Genomic DNA, 18,698 nt, shown 5'->3' on the forward strand with positions numbered 1-18,698 from the left:
AGTGTAAGCAGCAGCAGCAGCAGCAACATGGAATCGATTTTGGAATTCGTCTCATGGCGAGTGTGTGGAAAATGCTGATAAATGGGAGTTAGACCCGGATACGACACACAGGATCCCCCTCGATGGCTTTCACTGCCACGGCCATGCTAATGAGACCTCCCCCCCCCTACAAGAAGGCCCCACGCACAGGGAGAATGCACCACACAGATCTGAACTCTATAAAAAAAATATATCACAAATTGTTTATCTATTTCGAGTTTCCTAACTAAAATACAACAAGCCTTGTTTGTATGATTTTTTTACTTAGTCTTTTGAATCTTTGACTGTTTTCTAATGCCAATTTTGAGTCTTGAGTCTAATGCCATTTGGTTAATTGGAATGTCATTTGACAAAACTAGTTGGGGGGTATCATCTTTCATGTTATTCTAAACAAAACTCATATAAAGATTAGCAGTGTTGAGAGTTAACCTCTGTCCTAACCTCTATATCAAAGTTTAAGCCGAAAACTGATGGAAAATGTTGGTAAACTTTATTAAAAAAAAGCCTAACGAGTTAAGTTAAGACAAAATATCTGCTTTTCTACGTGTAACAATTGCAGCTGTCCCCTCTGCACGACGCAAATGCAATTGCAGTTCCCCTGGAAATCGTATACATCACCCCCACCACCGCCCACCATCTCACACCCATCGTGACCGATAAGTGACGAGGCCCGTTCGGTGGGTGGTTGCCCGTTGGGGGGTGGCTCCGTTTGCCTGCCCATGTCGGCGCATTGATAAGATAAGCGATAGCCGTAGGGCGGAGAGTCGGGCTGTCTGACATCAGGCAAATGGACCCCAGAAGCGTTGGAAAATGGGGGGCTATAGCCGATAGCCGGTAGCCGATAGCCCATAGCCCATAGCCTGAAGTCGTGTTGCTGTCGTGACTCGGCGCTTTCTTACCGGCTGCATTTCAGAAAATTCAAAATTCATAGAATGCAAATGTTGGTTAAACAACATTTTGCCCGGCACACGACCGCTCTCCCAGCTCCAGTCGCATTTTCCACTCGCAGCTGGGGCACAAACAGTACCAGACACAGAAATAGAAACAGAAACAGAAACACAGACTGCGACTGCGACTGCGACTGAGACTGGAGACCACACCGATTCAGGTCTCGACTAGGAAGCACTGGAGGAATGGGGCGGTCGGCGAGAGCTTAAGTCAGGTTTTGTGAGTTGAATTTTAAGTAAAACTAACTTAAACGGGCCGCTCAGCTCCGTTCAGACCGTAGCACTAGAAATACCCGACCTTATGCCGGGATTTACCTTACAACGTACTATGTATATAAGGGAGTCCAGCGCGCTGGAAGGAAATTTCCAATTTGGAATTTATTTAATGTATTAGAACAAGTCATTGTGCGTGTAGCTTTGGAACTCACAATCTTGGGAGAGTTTGATGTAAAGTCCCCGAAAGTGGAAACTTTTCCAAACTAAAATCTTATCTGAAATAAATATAATTCTATAGAATATTCTAGTTCTTAATTTCCTTGGAATATGAATAAAATACCATACCAGAAGTTTTAAAGCGAAATGAATCGATCCGCTTTACTAGAGGTTACCAAACTGAGCTGCCTGAAGATTTGATCTTGTAAGAAGATAACCCTTATACGTCGATGGATTTATATGAAATAAAAGTCCTTTACAATTCTCGACCTCTGCTCTCCACTTCCCTGGACTGCGGGACCATCATCGGGTTAAGCCTCTTGGCAAATCGGATCGTTGCATCAAATGGCGAATCCGAGTTTTCAGCTCGGAACAAATCTGCCTGGGGATATTTAAAGCTTTAATTTTGGGGTCCGGCGATTGAATAAAATTTCCGATTGGGTGGTTTCCCCACCAGTACATACATATGTACATGCTTATACCTTTGCGGCAGTGTGCGTTGTGTACATAATCACGCACACACAGCTCTTGTTGCATACGCACATTTAATGCAAATTTAAGCAGTTAGCAAGCAAGTAAAACCGTTATGTGTACACAGGGATATGAAGCTGCGCCTACGTGTGCCTGTGTGCGTGCATGGCTCTGTGTGTGTGTGTGTTTGTATATAAATGCAAGTGTTTGTAAATGCATCGATGCCTATACATAATGCAGGCAATATAAATAATTGCAGTACATAGGCTGGCGGAGTGTGCGTGTGTCCGTTGCACAACCGCATACGCTCCACACGCACATTTCTGTTGGTGTGCGTGTGTATATACACATATGTTTATATATCGGCATCTGCATCTCTGGCTGGCTGCACATTTCATTGCAATTGCATTAGTGCTGGGCCCTTTGTTCATTACAAAATGCAGAAACCCACACACGCACACATTTACGTAGTGCCGAATAAAATAAATTTCCCACAAAACATTTACGCATTTGCCGAGCGAGATAAACAGCAGCATCCCAGTGCAATCAATAAAATCACAGGCAGGTTTTTTTTTTTTTTAATTTTTATACATATTTAATTTATTTTCTCTTCGTTCCTCCTTCCACATCGTATCGCTCAAATTTTTTGGGGGTTGCGCCTCCTAAAACAGAAATATCAATTGTCGAAATAACTTAGATCTAGGGAAAACTCGCAATCGAAACTCAAGGGTTTTTCAGAATCAACATAGTTAATTATAATATATAGTTTGCAAATGGAATTAAGGCATTCAGTATATTGCAGTTCAACAAAAGGTCATCGAATTCGGGCTCATTTAACTAATCGAAAAACAGAGAATCGGAGTAATAATCCTGACTTAACATAACATTGTACATATTGATTTAATTTTAATTTATTTAATTTAATCCTCGCTGCTTAAATAATATTACGTAATTGTTTAGCAATATTTTGTTGCTGCTTGCTTATGTGTTCTTTTTTATACAATACATTTTATATCACAATAGAAAAAAGAATTAATTCGCGTATTCTTTTCAATCGTTACCTTCTCTTTTTTGCTTGCTTACTTATAAATTAAACAATAAAAAATGTACAGAATTTCTTTAACGTTTGTGTTTTCTTGTGTGTTTTGTGTAGTTTTTGCTATTAAACAAGGTTGTTTTTTCATGTTTTTATAACTTGTGTTAATGGTTATTCTCCCCCTTTTTCGTTATTTGACTAATTGTGGCTTGACAAATGTTAAGAACTAAGAATTAAGTTTACGCATTTTCATTAAGTGTCTACTATTAACATTGTTGTTGCTTAAGTTTTCGTTACATTTTACGTTTACGTTTTAATCAACTAAATTAAACGGCATTACTAACGACGCTGTACTAAACAAATTCGCAACGAAGTCGGGAAGAAAACGCCGAGGCACAAAAACAAAAAGATACTAAGATACAAAGATACAAAAAGGGAGCACACAGCACAAGGCAAGAAAAATGCGGTGGAGAGCGAGAAATGAGCGGAGTGGAGCTACTCCCTCTCTATTTTTTTCTTTTCTCATTTTGTTGTTTTATCGCTGTTGCTTTTGTTGTTGCTGTGGCAATGGAGGACGCTGGCTTTTGTAGCCGAAGCGTGAATTAAAATAAACTATTTAAATTTATTTGCATCTGCTTAACTGCGGCCTGCATTGCACACACACACATGCGTGCTTGGGTGTGTTTATGCAGTGTGTGTGTGTGTGCTGCCCACTCTCCTCGCCTTGCTCCCTGCGCTGTCCCCCGCCCTCTCTCCTGCTGCTTATCGCGCGTCTCCATCGCCATGCACTTTGTTGCTGTCGGCCATAGCTGCAGTTGTTGTTGCCTGCTTTTTTCTTTTTCTCTCTGTTTCGTTTTTTTTATCGCTGCGTGCGTGTAAGCCGACGCTAGCGGCATCTCCCCTCTCGCTCTGGCCCCCTAGGAACACAACACTACACAACAACGCAGCAGAGCGAGCTCCATGGGCAGAGCTGACCGGTCTTAGCGGGAAAATAGCTAGTTCTGGCTATGAAGAGTCATGTTAAGTAAATGTCGTTTGCAAGTAATTCTATAGTGTGCGTTTTACTAGTATACAAAAGTCCCTTTTACAAAAGCTATGTTTTCTAAGCATAGAAACTGCAACGAAACTTCAGGTCATGTAAAAGGGACTTTACCTAACTTTGAAGGACCGAATGTTCTCAAATAAACTCAAATAAATTTTTACATAGAAGGTTACGGAAGTCTGACTATAAAAAGAATATACGTTTAGGATATTTAGTGTATTGGATATTTTCTCATTTCAAAGCCTATTCTCAAAAAAGAAAATGTTTCTAACATCGAAAACATCACTAAACCGGCTGAGCTGGCAGCTCTATCCCCCGACGTCGTCAGTCTCAGTCCCTTTTGCCCCAACTCCGCCCGCTCGCCATGCTTGCCTGCTTGCCAGTGTGTGTGCGTGTTGTGTTGTGTGTGCCTCATTGTTTGCTTTTTGTTGTTGCTGCGTTGTTTTGTGCCTCTCTGCTCGTTTCTCGATTCGTACGAAAAAAATGTAGTACAGCGTGTGGTATGGCAAACGAAAGCTATGAGTTTTCAGTGTATCTTGTCTGCCCTCTCTTTCCCGCCCGGAATCTATGGTTGGGAATTATAAGAGCCGCGAGCGGCCTCCTTCGCCGCACAGGCGTTGCAGTCGTGGTGGACGCATCACCTGACCAGCCAGAGGCCCAGGTTGAGCTTCTGCAGCTTGGGCAGCTTCATGATGATGTCGATGCCCTTGGAACTGAGTTGCGTGCAGCCGTAGAGATCGATGGTCTTGAGATTAGTCAGATCCTCGGCCAGCGTTTGCAGGCCCTTGTCCGTTATCCGGCTGCACTGTCCGATATTGAGGTTCTCCAACTCGTGCAATGCCTTGGCGATCTTTAGCATGCCGTGATCGGTGATCTGGCACTGATTGAGGGACAGGGATCTCAGTCTGTAGAGTCCCTGGGCTATGTGTGTCAGGGCCTGGTCGCTGATCTTGTCGCAGAAACTGACGTCCAGCGAGTTGATCCCGCTGCCGCCTTCCGTGAGGTAGGCCATTCCGATATCCGAGATGTTGTCGCAGGAGCGCAAGTTCAGCTGCTCGAGCTTGGGCATCCGGGCCAGGTGCTTTAGTCCGCTGTCCGTCACCGAGACGCAGAAGCTCAGGTTGATCGACTTCAGCGAGGTCAGGCCCTGGGCAATGTGGCCCAAAGCCTCGTCGCTTAGCCGCTGGCAATCCTGCAGACCCAAGTACTCCAGCTGCAGGTTGCCTTCGGCCGTTTCCCGCGAGAAACCAGCCAGGTGTCCGATTCCCTGGTCGCTGATGTGCCAGCAGGAGCGCAGATTGAGGTGCTTCAGCTTCTTCAGGCCCCACGCAATGAGCAGCAGTCCTGTGTTCGTGATGTTGCAACAGCCGCCCAGTTCCAGGGTCTCAAGATTCCTTAGATGCTGGGCGATGCGCCCCAGACTCGTGTCCGTGATCTGTTTACAGAGGGAGAGGTCCAGTGTCTTGAGGTTTGGCAGATCCACGCTAAAGGCATGGCCCAGGTTCATGTCCGCCACGTTGAAGCAGCCGCTCAGGTTCAGAGAGGTCAGAGCCGGAACGCCCAGGACCAAATCCTTAAGCGAGCGGCGCAGCGATAGGATCTGCACCTTCTTGATGCCGCGCTTGACCAGGCAGTTGAACAGGCTCGGACTGGAACGCTTAAGGTGCAGCTTGGCCTCGACTCCCTTCCAAACGCTCTTGGCATAGGCCGCATCCCGCCATGCGGTGCAAACCTGAGCTGCCCGACCCAAATCCCTCACTGGTAGGTGCTCGAATATCTGCTCGAGGAGTTCTGGGAACAGGTTGCTTATGTGGGTGCCCTCCACCGGCGGCGGGCTCTCCGGAGATGCTGGTCTGTGCGGGAGATGGTGGTGATGGTGATGATGGTGCTGGGCGTGGGCCGCTGCTGCTGCCGCTGCCGCCGCAGCTGCTGCGGCATGCTGCAAGTAGAGGGCCGGCGGCAAGGTCTGCAGCTGGTGGTGCGGCGGTCGGTGGTGCAGGGCGTAGGGCGTGAAGCGCAGCAGGTGGTGGTGGGTGGTGGTGGCTCCGGTTCGCGTCAGACCGGGCAGCTCAGTCTGTTGATAGAGTTCGTCCATGGCCCAGCTGGGCGCTCCTCCGGCTCCTGCTCCGCCAATCGCCGCGCCGCCACTGGTGGCCGCTCCGTTGCTCCCGGATCCGCCACAGTGGCTATTCAGATTGTTCAACACCGCGATTGTTTGATGATGGAAGGGCAGCAGCTCCGTGTTGGTCGCCATCTCCTACTCTTGATTTTACACTTGGCTTGTCGCTTGACTGCTACTTTTGAAATTAACTGTTGGATTGGCTATCCTATATGCGCTGCATTTTACTGTTTGTATGCTTAGTTGAAGACTAGTAGGGTTCACTGTGGTTATTCACTGCACTTAACTCGAGCACTGTGTGTAGTTGGAAGTCCAAGTTCTATTTGTGTGTTCTTTGTTCTTGCGGCCGAGACGCGATGTGCACGAACCGGATGATAAAGAAAAACTGAACTCGCAGCGGCAAAGCGCCTTGCTTTTAGCCTGAAATACAGATGCAGATACAGATACGGGGGGTTTGTGTTGGTATTGGTCATATTTTTATCTGAACGTATTCAGCGCTCTCACCGCTCTCTCGAGCGAGTAGAGAGTAGCGAGTAGGTATTCGTCCGTTCAGTCTGTTGTATGTCCCGTGTGTGCGGTTCGGTCGTTCTTCCATTGCGATTGCACTTGGAATTGACTTTGTGCGGCATTTTTATTAGAATCATTGCAACGCGTGGTTTTCTTGCTAATTTTGCCATAAGTTCTTATTAAAAGGTAGCTAGCATATGCTCTTTCTGTCCTTTATCACCAGTTCTGCGAGTCAATTTTTAACCAGTTCGGCTTGTATATAAATAATTTAGGTTCAGACATAATCTCTATTGCTCGTAAGGAGTTTCACAAATTGTTTAAACTTAAAGTTTGAAGACCGTTTTGCGTATTCAACTCATCCGTGACCCATTTTTTTTATTATTTATCATATAAATATATTTATTATCTCGACATTGTGTGGCGTTCTACTTAGGATCTCCTGCAGCTTATGATAAGAGAAGCTTCCCCATATTTCCTTTCTCGCCAGCTCTCTCATCACTAACGCTGGTTATAAGACCAGGCTTGGATTTATCTTTCGGGTTTTTCGGTTTTGGACGCCAGCTCCATGTTTCAGGTTATTCTTTACCCGTCGAGCCAAACTCAATGCCAAACTCCGACGCATTTGTTGTTTCTGCTGCCGCTGCATTCCGAAGTCGAGCAGGTACCTGTCTTTCTCCCTCCCTCGCCATCTCTCTCGCTCTCTATCGCATCTGTGTGAGTGCGATCGCTGCTCGCTACCTGCGAACGCAAGAGCAGCAACAACACAATCCCGGTTTCCAGGAAAATATTAACGATAACTCCAAAAAAAGCAGAAACTCCGTTGCCGCACCACACACAGAAACTCAGAAAACAGATTGGGATGCACAAATCCAGCGGATGGCACAACAATAGCGAACTGGCATTGTTATTGATACTAGGAAAGCCATGCACTTTCCATCTATCCCTCTCGGTTGCATTTGCCCACTAAAAAAGGAAAACGCCGCCGTCTTCTGTGCCTTCTAAAAAAATAAAAGAAAAGGGACAAGGATCGAAATCGAGAAAGGGACCTAGGACCTGGGAAAATCTGAGTTTCTACCTGACCCCAAAACGCTCACACCCGCACCATCAAACATGCACTGATATCAGCATCCTGTATTTGAAGAGGCATTGCTACACTGAGAAAATAGCACACTTCATAAAGATAATGATTCAAGTAGCAGTTATAAAAACTACAGCAAGTTACTAAATTATATTAATTTCTTCATACTTAGATTATTTCGAATTGCATTATATATTAACATTTTGTAGCATCTAACGATAATGTATCTGTATTACAATGTACTTTCCAGATACAAAGTATATACACATACTTCACAAGATTAAGTACTTGGTATAAGTTTTAATAGTTCCAAAAACTAGACATACCTATGTATGTAGAAACGTTATTTTGCTAACTACTGAATTGTTAAGGTATTCCTTACATACTGCTAAAAGTTTGACAAATGAAACACAGATTTCTTTGAGTGCAGGGAAAAGAGCCTGCGAGGATATCTCGGCCCTCCTGCAGAGGACCCTTGCAGTCGTACAGTCATTATCCTGGCGAGCAGAAGGGCAAGGCGTGCGTACCTCCGACCTTCCTGCCCCCCTCCACCACATCTTGTCTCTTGCCCCTGCTACCTGTCAAACCGGTTTGGCCAAAAAGGGCCAATCTCTCCCTCTATCAGTCTTTTGGACGTGTCAAGACGGCCATCGAAAACAGAAATAATCTCTTCGCTGGAACTCTGCATCGGCCACAGTCCTCCGTCTGCGACTCCGACTCTGAAATATAGTGCGGCACATATAATAATCGATTGGTTTTCGGCTGGCTCTTCCTCGTCATCTTGGCCCTGGCCCTTACCGTCCTTTTCTCCGTTTTGCGCGTTGCGTACTATGATCACGATCATTAAAGCTGCCGCTGGGGCATCACAGGTAGAAGCAGAAAGCCAGCGGAAAAGGTGCAACACGCAGTCGCTGTGCAAACGGGCCAAATGCAATCTCCGTGGGCAGATGAGGCAGCTGAGGATGAGGGAAATGGCCCACGCACATATAATGATGTTTGGGCCAGCCCAGCGAATTCGAAGTGCATAGCTACTTGTCTTATCTGCGGCCAGCAGATACAAGATACGGATTAATCTGCATATGGAATACGCATCCGCAAATGGACACACCTGCCAATTGATGTCTTAACTCCATATTTACCCCCAAATAATTGATTAAGCTTACTTCAGATTAAGTTTATCGTAGTCAGGGAAAGATGAAATTAAGTTTTACAGCTGCCACTCTATACATATGTATTATTAAATGTATTAAAATATCTCTCCATTAAGTTGCCAGGATATCGATCTGGTGATCTAAATTCACTTCATGTTAATCCAAAACATAGCTATTATGATCTGAAATGACCCAATCGATAAGGGCTGAAAAAATCCCACAGCACTTCGCTGCATCACCCAGTTGCAGATTCAGATGCATCCAGATTGAGCCAGTGTGCCAGCCCAGAGTGGGATAAACAACACAACAACACAAGGCGCCGCCATGAAGTCCAATTGATGCTATCGCCAGCTCTGACCAATTTGTGGCCTGCCCGCATCTCTTCCAGCTCGCATCGCTCCGTGGCTCTGACCTCTTGCCAGGAAAAAAGGGTGTGATCCATTGGATGGGTGCTGGTAGCGGGAATTTGGACACGGGCATCAGAAGCTATCGTCAAGCTGTGACATATTTGTTTCAGTATAACATCACATAATTTGCCTTTGATCGCACACAAACATGTGTTGACTGTTATCCGGAAATCACCCTTAAACCGATAATAAATTTGGAAATCAATGTCGTATGTCATTACAAGTTCTTCTTGGCTAATTTTTCCACATAAGTTTAAATATGAAACCCTCAGCTTGGTAACACACTTCAACATCCTACACCCACAATCTAATCTCGGATCTTAAAACGATCTCCATAAGTCCCCCTCTCGACGAAAGCAGCCAATTTCCGATCCTAGGGCGTGTCCTGCAGCTAGAAGTGGTCTCATTTGAAAGGAGGATACATGAGTTTATAGAGTCCCGTTGGGAATTAACACTTGTCCAGCTTGTGGACCGACTTACACTTCCAGATTCACATGGAAGTGTAGACCGATGTAAACTGAAACTGGATTGAGGGGTCATGGTATAATCCTAAGGGTTGTCAGCGTCTCAAGTGCAAAGTTCCGCTGCAGCTGAAGAGGAATTCTGTAGAAGTACATATGTTGATATCCGCCAGGCGATCGGAGACCGTTACTGCCAAGGAATCGGTCAAATAAAAACTGAAGTGGTACCAGGAAATGCGAAAATAAGTGTGCACTTAGGATAAAGGAAAGGCATCCTAAAACCTCCAGTTCAACTTCAGATATATGTACCAACCAAAACAAACGGCTTAATTTCCACATATATGTAAAATGTTCCTTTATTGTTTATGTAATTTTAAATGCTATATGTATATATCTAGATATAGTATTTATATCGTAAGTAAATGTCAGTTATTATTTTTGCTTTTGAAAAAGTTCGTTTATGGCATTACGCACTAAAAATTAAATGTCCGCTTCGTTAAAGGATTCGTTTCGTTCTTAAAATTCGTTTACGCTATGACTTTAAAATACTCCCGTTACACAACGCTAGAAACTAGTTGCTAATTATTAAAACCCAGACCCAACTATGCTTTCTCTATATGTATATGGCTACGGAAGGGCAGTTCAACTCAAGCAAGTTGGTTTCGATACTGGGATTAGGAGTATGTTTTATGTATATATATATAATATATATATGTACATGCCGGCCGATCTGGGCGGCTAGCAAGGAAGTGGATTTGTGTGAGTGTATGCTAAAGCATATTTTGATTTGATTTGATACATGCGCGGTTCTAGGTGCTATATGATCTCTATATAGGTAAGTGTAATGCATATGTGTTTAGTATTGTTTAAACGATTCGTTGACTCTAGTCCCCCCCTGGATACTTCGTATATCCACAGCTCGTATGCCCAACCACTTCTCGCGAGCCCCCTTTTTTCCCAATTCAACTCACGATCCGGGGTTTAGTGGAAAAGTGTCTGGGCCTCTTCGGCGAGCCGAACTATCTGAGCGTTACTCTACTCCTCCTCGATTCCATTCGATTTGATTTGATGATATATCCATTTTGCATTTCTAATGTGATACGTGCCTAAGATCTAAATTATGCTATATACTCGCCCAAAAAAAATCCGTCTGTGTGGGGATTTCTAACAAACATTCCTCGTCGATCGAACAGAATGAACAAAAAACGCGACTCAAAATTAGGAAACCATAAATATAAAAATTATTAAAATACTATAATGTATAATGGGGTTATATCACAGGTACATTTTAGACTTTTCAAAATGCAAGATTGTAGAAAACATTGTGTCTTGGAGGGATCTGCACAGGGACAGGACAACGGAACGGACAACTGGGGTTGGTTCGGCTGGCCGTGTGCAGCTCCTCAACTCGTCTAAATGCTATGTATGTAAGTAGTAGTGTGGTGTGTCGTTTAGTATGTATATATATATATATATATATTCACTGGGTCAATGAAGTATATTATTCCTTGTTATAGAAAAGCACTAACCATTAAACATTGCAACTGCCGTTTCACTTGTCGCCTTCAAACTCCACTCAACAACTCCCCACAAGTTCGAGTCGGAGACAAGTGCTCGATTGTGATCGTAGATATGAAAGAGTTTGCATACAAGTATCGTAATCAGTATCGTATTGTATCGCTATCAAGCCTATTGACTAGGACCGATTCAAAAGCCCCCAAAACATGCTGTACAAATGGTGTACTTTGGTTCTAACTACATTCGTCTTGAGTAACCACCGTCTTTGTGTGTACTTGCTATGGCCTGATCTGGTTTATCATCTGCTATAAGTTCCTTTGAGTACGTATTTTAATGAAGTTCTGCTGGGACACAGATCCCTGCTATGTAGTGATTACTATCTCCTCGCGCTCATGAAGCAATATCTATCGTACAGCACTCGCGTCTCTTAAGTACAAAGGTTCTCGTTTCCCATTGGGGAAACATTTCTGTGGTGCATGGATGGGGAAGGGGCACTGTGCCTGTCTATGAGTCTCTACGCTGGTAGATGTGATAATGGAAAAATTCGTAATTGCTAAAGCTGCACAATGCCCCCATGATTGTGACAAGTGTGGTTTTGTGTATCTGAGTGTAATACCGAAGATTCCACTGCAACATGTTTCCTCTTTATCTGCTAGCATCAGTTTTCGAAGACGCATGTTGTAGTGGACTCCAGACATCAATTATTCTATTCGATAACTGATGCAGAAACTTTGAGTTCACTCAGTTCCTAGACTGATTTCCAGTTCGATATGAATGAAGAGTTAGACTAGATGCTATCTTTAATCCTAATCCCCCTATTCGGAGAGTCTCAAACACTTCATCCTTAGGTGTTCTTAGCAGTCATTTGACGAGGCGCCGGCTCGCCCGCCTCGGCGTAAAGACAGGATCCCTCGCTGCAGGAGCAGGTGTCGCCCTCGCGGGAGCTATTGCAACAATCGCTGGTGTACTGGCGCTGCTCGTACTCCGCCAGCATGTTCTCGTTCTCGCTCTCCATGCACGGCTGCACCACCGGGGCTCGTCGACGGTGGTGTCCTCCGCGTTGTTTGGCACTGCTGCCGTGCTCCTCGAGCTGCAGCTGCCGCTTGTGACTCTGCGAGCTCCTCGAGTGATCCGAGCACTCGGAGGAGCACTGGTAGATCTGGTGGTTGGAGGAGGTCGGGTGCATCGGGTGGCTATTGGGATGCACCGGTTGGTACCAGCCCTCGGGTACGGGAACTGGCGGTGGGGGTTGCATGGGCGAGGGTGTGGCCAAGGCATCGCAGCTGTTGCAGGCGCGGCTTTGGGCACATCGCGCTGCATTCAGTCCAGCCTGGTACTCGCTGGCTGCATGACGCTGTGTGGCAAATGGCAGGTGGTTGGGTGGTACAGCTCCTCCTGGACCCGTGGTGGCAAAGTAGGCCGGTAACTGTGGCGGATGTTGGTTTGTTGGCGTTATCTGATAGCGGTTCTGGGTGCCGCCAGCCACTGCCGACAGCGGATTGCTATAAACGTTTTCCGGTGGACAGGCGACAGCATATTGGGGCGAAACTCCCCAAGCTGAAAAGCCGCCCGAGGAGCTGCTGTGTATGGAGGCGTTCAGAATGCTGCAAGGGTATTAAAGTGTTAGTCACAGAACCCAAAGGCAATAACAACTATTTGAAGAATGTATATTAATGTACCTTTGATTTGTAGAAATGCCGGAACCTGCGCTTTTGGAGCTCTTCCGTGAAGATTCAGGAGATCCTTGTGCGTATCCATAGGTAGAAGACGGAGGTGGGTGTTCTGGCGGCGGGGGTAGAAACTCTGACCAGTTGATCGGTTCAACCGGATACTGAAGATAGTTGGATTTGACAACAGGAACCGCTGGCACCTGACCGGCAAATGCGTCAGAATAGGGCGAATGAGTTCCCGAGTCCTTATCGGCACTTATAGATGTTGTCTTGGTGCAGGTCTCACTGGAAGAGGTACCAATGATCATAGTGGTGGCGTACGGCGTGGGATTATCGGGGCTCTGAAAGAATATTTCCTATAAGAAATTGTTGTGTGATGCAATTCATATGATCCTCACCTTGCGACAATTGTAGAAGGTGGTAAGGTTACGGGTGTCAACTTCTGCATAATCGGTTCCTCCATCGGAGTTATTGTAGTTGGATTGGCTGCTGTTTACGTGGGATAGTAGCTTCGATTCGCTTAATCCTGAGTCTTTGTCAGTATCGGCAGTTCGCCATCCACGATGATGGTCTATCCAAAGGCTCTCTTTGCTATTGATGTTCAATGCGGTTATTTCGTTGTCACTGACCACTAGAAAATTCAAATCGTTATATTGTATTGAAAAAAAAAAGTTATTTAAAATCAGCACTAACCACTTAAGTGACCCAATTCCTTGGTCATTTGATGCTTGCGCTTGAAGTAGACCATCGAAATAGCCGCCGAAATAACCAGGACTAGAAGAACGATGCAGACCAGCACCATTAGCCATGGTCCAGATAGGTAGTCAGTGGTCTTTTTATGAGTGGTGGGATTAATGTCGCCAGGTGGTATGTTGCCATTGTTATGATACGTGAGATCCTGTCCCTCATGTCGCCCATCATGGGTGCCGCTTGGATGTGCCCGTGGCGGATGCACATGATGGGTGGGGTCCATGAATAGTGATATCTGTCGAATAATAAGAAGATATAAAATGATTCAAATGAAATGTCTATAAACTTACCGGTTTGGAGTAAGGTCCATCTCCTGCCTTGGTAAAGGAGTTCAACCTCACGCTGTACACAGCTCCGGTGGTTAGGTTATTTAGGAGCACAGATGTGGTGGTAGCATTAAGAGTCATATTGGCCAGCACCTTCATGGTGTTACCGGCGCTGACCTCAATCTTGTAGCCATACAAATTGCCATTGTGGTGCTGGGAGGGTGGCGGAGTCCAACGCACCCAACCGGCTGTTTGGTTGTACATGCCAATCTGAATGTTATCCGGTGGTGCGGAGGGAACTACAATCAAGAGAATATAAATACCCAGCACTTAACTTAGCTAGCTTCTAGTTGTTACCATCTTCATAGGTGAGGGCTGTCTTGGAGTTACTGGGCTGTCCTTCAATTGTCTCAAAAAAGGGTGTTAGGAAGAACTCATACTTGGTGTACTTCTTAAGGTTTCCCACCACAAACGATTCTGCAGAGGCATCCATAACAGTGATCGAGTGATACTGTGCGGATGGTACACTGGCATCCTTATAGTGTATGCGCAGGCCCTGGACAGAAAGGTATTGAAAAGATAAGCTTGGTTTGTTTATAAACAACAAAGGATGGACTTACCTCTACATATTTCTCATCAGCGCTCACGTGGAGCATCCACTCAAGTCTTACGGCACTAGCATTGATAGCCGAGGCATCTATTAGCTCCACCGACTGTTTAAACACATAATTAAGTTTTCGGATTTCGCTTTTAGTGATTATGTTAGCTTACCTTTCCCGTCAGCAAAGTTCGAGCTGCTGACAAATCATTGGCAGAAGCTGCATCGAAATCCGCCTCAATGGTTTTAATAGTATTTGATAAGCCGGAAGGCACAGAAATACCCTGAGTATTCTCAGCTCTAACTAGGAACACATACGAAGTGCCAGGAGTGAGACCCGAGATCTATATATAAAAATAGCAGAATGTGTGAGTCATGAGGAAACTTAAATATTCACGGCTTGTCTTACAGTGACTTGAGTGTCGCCAACTCGTTGGGCAGCCACAATCCAACCAGTTTGCAGATCCGGACTGAAGTACTCTACAGTGTATCTGCAATACAAAATCAAATTTATTGATGATCTCATTAAATGGGTGCGCCGCGTTAACTCACCCAATGATTGGGCCCACAGCTCCGGGTTTCTCTTGGCTTTTAGCCCAACGAAGACTAATGCTGGTGCGACTGACATTCAGGACTTTAGGTGTTCCTGGAGGAGCAGGATAAGTGCTAGGATCAGCTGCCCGGTGAAGAGATGTAGAACCGGGTTTTTCCACCTAAAGTGAGAGGTTTTTCATTGGTTAGTTTTGCATATGGCTTAGGGGATTAACCCTCAAACCCACCGTTAGTGTGGCAGCCCAGGAAGTTTCTCCTCGTTCGCCAGATGCAGTGCAGGTGTAGGTACCAGAGTCACTAAGTTGAAGGTCTACAGGGAAAATGAAATTGTAATAAATGGAAGCCAGAACTTCTATCACCATCTCACCATCGACTCTCAGTGAGCTTCCTTGGATGATGCTGTATCGATTGCCCGCTTGTACGGCATGTCCATCGTGGAACCACTTAATACGGGGACTGGGATTTCCGGTGGCCCGACAGGGTAAAGTAGCAACTGATCCCTTGGGCAGTGTTTGATTGGCAGGTCCGATTTGAATAATCGGAGGTGGACGCTCGTCTAACGAGCTGACTTGCAGGAAAACCCGTACTGTAGAGGAATCGACTACACTGAAAGCGGAACACACATAGTAGCCTTCGTCTTCCTGCCGCACATCCGTAATCTGCAGAGTTCCATCGGCAGCCACATGCTGCCTCCCGTGCGAACTATTTGGGAACATGAGAGTGGATACTCCTTCCTTGGTCCAGAAAACAGATGGCGGTGGGTTTCCGGAGGCCATGCAAGGTAGTTGGACAACACCATTTAGTCCCACTTTCTTGTTACTGGGTCTTTTCGTAAAGTTCGGCGGAGCTTTAATGAAAACAATTGAAGATTAAAACGCGATTCTTTGGTAATGGAACTTAATCTTACCATGGACTATAAGAGAAGCCCTAGCGCTGATCTGACCGACATTGTTGTGTGCCTCGCAGACATAGGTGCCCTCATCGGTGGGCGTTATGTTGGATATCTCTAAACTTTTCTCGTCGTGAAGGATTCGCGCTCTGGACACCGGAATATTGCCCTCCTCCTTTTTCCACAACACTTTCGGCGGCGGATCACCGCCCACTGAGCAGTGGAAAGTGGCTGTCTGGCCGTAGAGCATCACCTGATCCTTGGGCTCCTTCATAAAGTATGGTTTGACCTGGACAATCAGCTTGGCATAGCTGCTCTCGCGGGTGCCTACCAGATTCTGGGCAATGCACTTGTAGTTGCCCTCATCAATGGGCTCCACATTGCTGATCAGCAGGTTGCCACCGTCCACAATTCGAACGCGGGAGCTGGCGCCAAACGACATGGCTTTCAGGTCGTCCAAGGGAACGCCGTCCTAAGAGCACAAAAAGCGGTTTAGACAACTGACTTTCGCAGTCTGGTTTTCGGAACCCACCTTTATCCAAATCAGCGTTGGCTCTGGAATGCCTTTGGGCGGCCCACACTCCAGCAGAGCCGTCTCGCCTTTGGCCACTCGCGTGTCTTTGGGCTCCACGCGAAAATCGTCGCGCAAAACTAGCGAAGAAAAATTGCAAAAATATCAAAAAAGCACATTATAATCGGAGACAAAGCTGGGCGTGTGGGCAGACAAGTTGGAGAGCAGACTAGAGTGGCGGACTAACTTACCAGCTATCTGGAGCGAGGCATGGCGACTAACGGCCTGGCCCACTCGGTTCTTGGCCACGCACCAGTACTCTCCGCCGTCCTGTTCCTTCTTGCCCTGCATTGTCCTGTAGAAGAAGAGGGCGCCGTCCTTGAACTGGACGCGGTGCGATTTCTTTTCGTTGGTGCTGACGGGTTCGCCATCCTGAGAGCGGAAAGAAGAGGGGGTGATTGAGTTACGATTTGGTTCGGTTTCGAAGGCTACACGGAAAAAAACAACTACTCAAAACCACTTATATTTTGTATAATTTTTGAATTCATTTTTGTTTTGATATTTAAAGATAAATAAATATACAATATTGATATGAAAACATTAAGATCAAGTTTTCTTTTGCCAGTGTAATGGTGATTCAAGTTAGAAAAGTATTATTTGGTGGGTACCTTAAACCACTCAATGGTGGGTTCCGGCTTGCCCTCCACTTTGCAGTTGAGCGTGGCGGGTTCATTCTTCTTAACGACCAGATCCGTGGGATGCTCGATGATACGTGGCGATTGGTACTGGCCTGAAAGGAGTAGGAAGGATGTGGATTAGCCACTGGGCCTGGGGAGGATTACCCAGGATGGGTTTACCTCTGACTGCTGGCAGGCCATTGCTGGCCACCAGGACGAGGAGCAGCCAGGCGGGCAGGAGCCACATCCTGCTGCTCCGACTGCGAGATGGGTTATTAGTGGTGCTCGTGCTCCGGGCGATGGCGTGGTTTTCGGGATGCATGGGATGCATTTTATGGTGTTGGTGCTGTTGCAATGACGACTCTACAGATGACCCAATGCAGCGGCGATCATTTTGGCGTTGTTTTTGGGTCCTGCGATGCATGATAGGTGATAGTATGTGGGTTAACTAAATGTGGGCAGCTGTTACATATGTAGGCGTGGCGGCATTATGGCTAGGCATTTATGGGCTTTACTTGCTTTTTGCTTTTTATCTGTCCAAAAACTCGAAATTATTTCTCGCCTGCTCCACTTACGCTTGCATTTCCATGCGATAAGCACACACACACGCACACACTCACGCACACTTGGACACTCACACACCCACACACATGTGTCTATGCTGGTTTTCCATTAATTTTATTTCCGTATTTATCTGCCTTTGTGTTTATCGCTCAGTCTCAGTCGCACCGACCCGAAAATTTACAATCCAAATTCTGATTCGGAGTTTTGATTTCACGTTCTCACACTTTCTTTCTAACGCTTTTTTTGTATCGTTCGCTGATTTGGTTTTTATTTTCCTTTTTATTTTTTGGATTTTATTAATCAGCCGCGCAGTGTAAGTTTTTGTTGGTATTTATTCGACGATTGCTCGCTTTTCGGGGTTGTTTTCTCCATCATCTCTCCTCGCGCACATTTTCCACATTTCCCGAACGAAATTTCTTTTTGGTAAAATTACAAGAACAAGAACTGCCCCGCCACCCCTCTCACTCGCACACACTGCCGTTCTAGCTGCCTCTCGCTCGCACCGCCTGCCGTTCCTGGGACTTCCCCCCGTTGTTGTTGTATCTATATCTATAACAGAGTGTTGTATCTATAACTCCTTGTAATATTTGCTTTACATCCGCAGCAGCTGCACTTTGTAATATCCGAAAACGAGTATCTACTTCAAATGGAAGCTTCGCGGTTGGATCGTACTTTCTTGGGTGCAAACTTACTCCAATTTAACTGTTGGAAATTAACTATTTTCCTGCTCTTTAGTGCGATTCACGGCGCAGCGAAAACTCACAATTGGACGTGGGTCGTGTCTGTGGAAATTTGAGAGCGCAACGCCCGGAATCGATATATCGATATATTTTGGGGTGTACCGAAAAGGAATACTCGAAAATACCAGAGGACATATTTATCAGTTGATCTGGTAGCGCCGCGTAAAGTAACTATTTGAATCTTTAATTGATTTCTATTGTATTGAAATTGAAATCGAAAGATATACCAACTATGTTTTAAGATATTAATAAAATGTAAATATTTAAATTAAT

The 18,698-nt window shown here is 45.6% G+C and overlaps 2 protein-coding genes and 3 long non-coding RNA genes across 8 annotated transcripts; 3 read left to right on the plus strand and 2 right to left on the minus strand.

Annotated features, from left to right (window-relative positions):
• Window positions 1–2,454: 2,454 nt before the first annotated feature.
• On the minus strand, window positions 2,455–6,487 carry Ppa (Partner of paired). 3 transcript variants are annotated; one of them, NM_079088.3, is made up of 1 exon: window positions 3,025–6,487. In NM_079088.3, the coding sequence occupies exon 1, from the start codon at window positions 6,219–6,221 to the stop codon at window positions 4,605–4,607; it is 1,617 nt and encodes a 538-aa protein (NP_523812.1). In that variant the 5' UTR covers window positions 6,222–6,487; the 3' UTR covers window positions 3,025–4,604. The 3 variants fall into 2 exon arrangements, with proteins under 3 accessions (NP_001286743.1, NP_523812.1, NP_001261138.1); NM_001299814.1 differs by having other exon boundaries at window positions 2,455–6,487.
• A 107-nt stretch (window positions 6,488–6,594) lies between these two features.
• lncRNA:CR44762 (long non-coding RNA:CR44762) lies at window positions 6,595–6,895 on the plus strand. The gene has a single exon (NR_124703.1). It is a non-coding gene; the product is annotated as a long non-coding RNA:CR44762 (long non-coding RNA).
• Window positions 6,896–6,994: 99 nt separating this feature from the next.
• lncRNA:CR44763 (long non-coding RNA:CR44763) lies at window positions 6,995–7,795 on the plus strand. Its single transcript, NR_124704.1, has one exon. It is a non-coding gene; the product is annotated as a long non-coding RNA:CR44763 (long non-coding RNA).
• A 199-nt stretch (window positions 7,796–7,994) lies between these two features.
• lncRNA:CR44764 (long non-coding RNA:CR44764) lies at window positions 7,995–9,395 on the plus strand. The gene has a single exon (NR_124705.1). It is a non-coding gene; the product is annotated as a long non-coding RNA:CR44764 (long non-coding RNA).
• A 628-nt stretch (window positions 9,396–10,023) lies between these two features.
• robo1 (roundabout 1) lies at window positions 10,024–18,470 on the minus strand. Of its 2 annotated transcripts, none has more exons than NM_057551.4 (18): window positions 18,378–18,470; window positions 17,302–17,534; window positions 17,113–17,234; window positions 16,696–16,876; window positions 16,466–16,584; window positions 15,952–16,405; window positions 15,412–15,891; window positions 15,272–15,354; window positions 15,045–15,205; window positions 14,902–14,983; window positions 14,666–14,836; window positions 14,515–14,607; window positions 14,252–14,450; window positions 13,919–14,193; window positions 13,572–13,863; window positions 13,277–13,509; window positions 12,888–13,219; window positions 10,024–12,812 (listed from the first exon to the last, which is right to left on the minus strand). In NM_057551.4, exons 2-18 carry the CDS (start codon window positions 17,450–17,452, stop codon window positions 12,053–12,055), a joined length of 4,188 nt encoding a protein of 1,395 aa, NP_476899.1. In that variant the 5' UTR covers window positions 17,453–17,534; window positions 18,378–18,470; the 3' UTR covers window positions 10,024–12,052. The 2 variants fall into 2 exon arrangements, with proteins under 2 accessions (NP_476899.1, NP_726224.3); NM_166543.2 differs by lacking the exon at window positions 18,378–18,470 and adding an exon at window positions 17,697–18,095.
• Between the last annotated feature and the right edge of the window lie 228 nt (window positions 18,471–18,698).

This window comes from Drosophila melanogaster, chromosome 2R (assembly GCF_000001215.4).
Source record: "Drosophila melanogaster chromosome 2R".
Lineage (NCBI taxonomy): Eukaryota > Metazoa > Arthropoda > Insecta > Diptera > Drosophilidae > Drosophila > Drosophila melanogaster.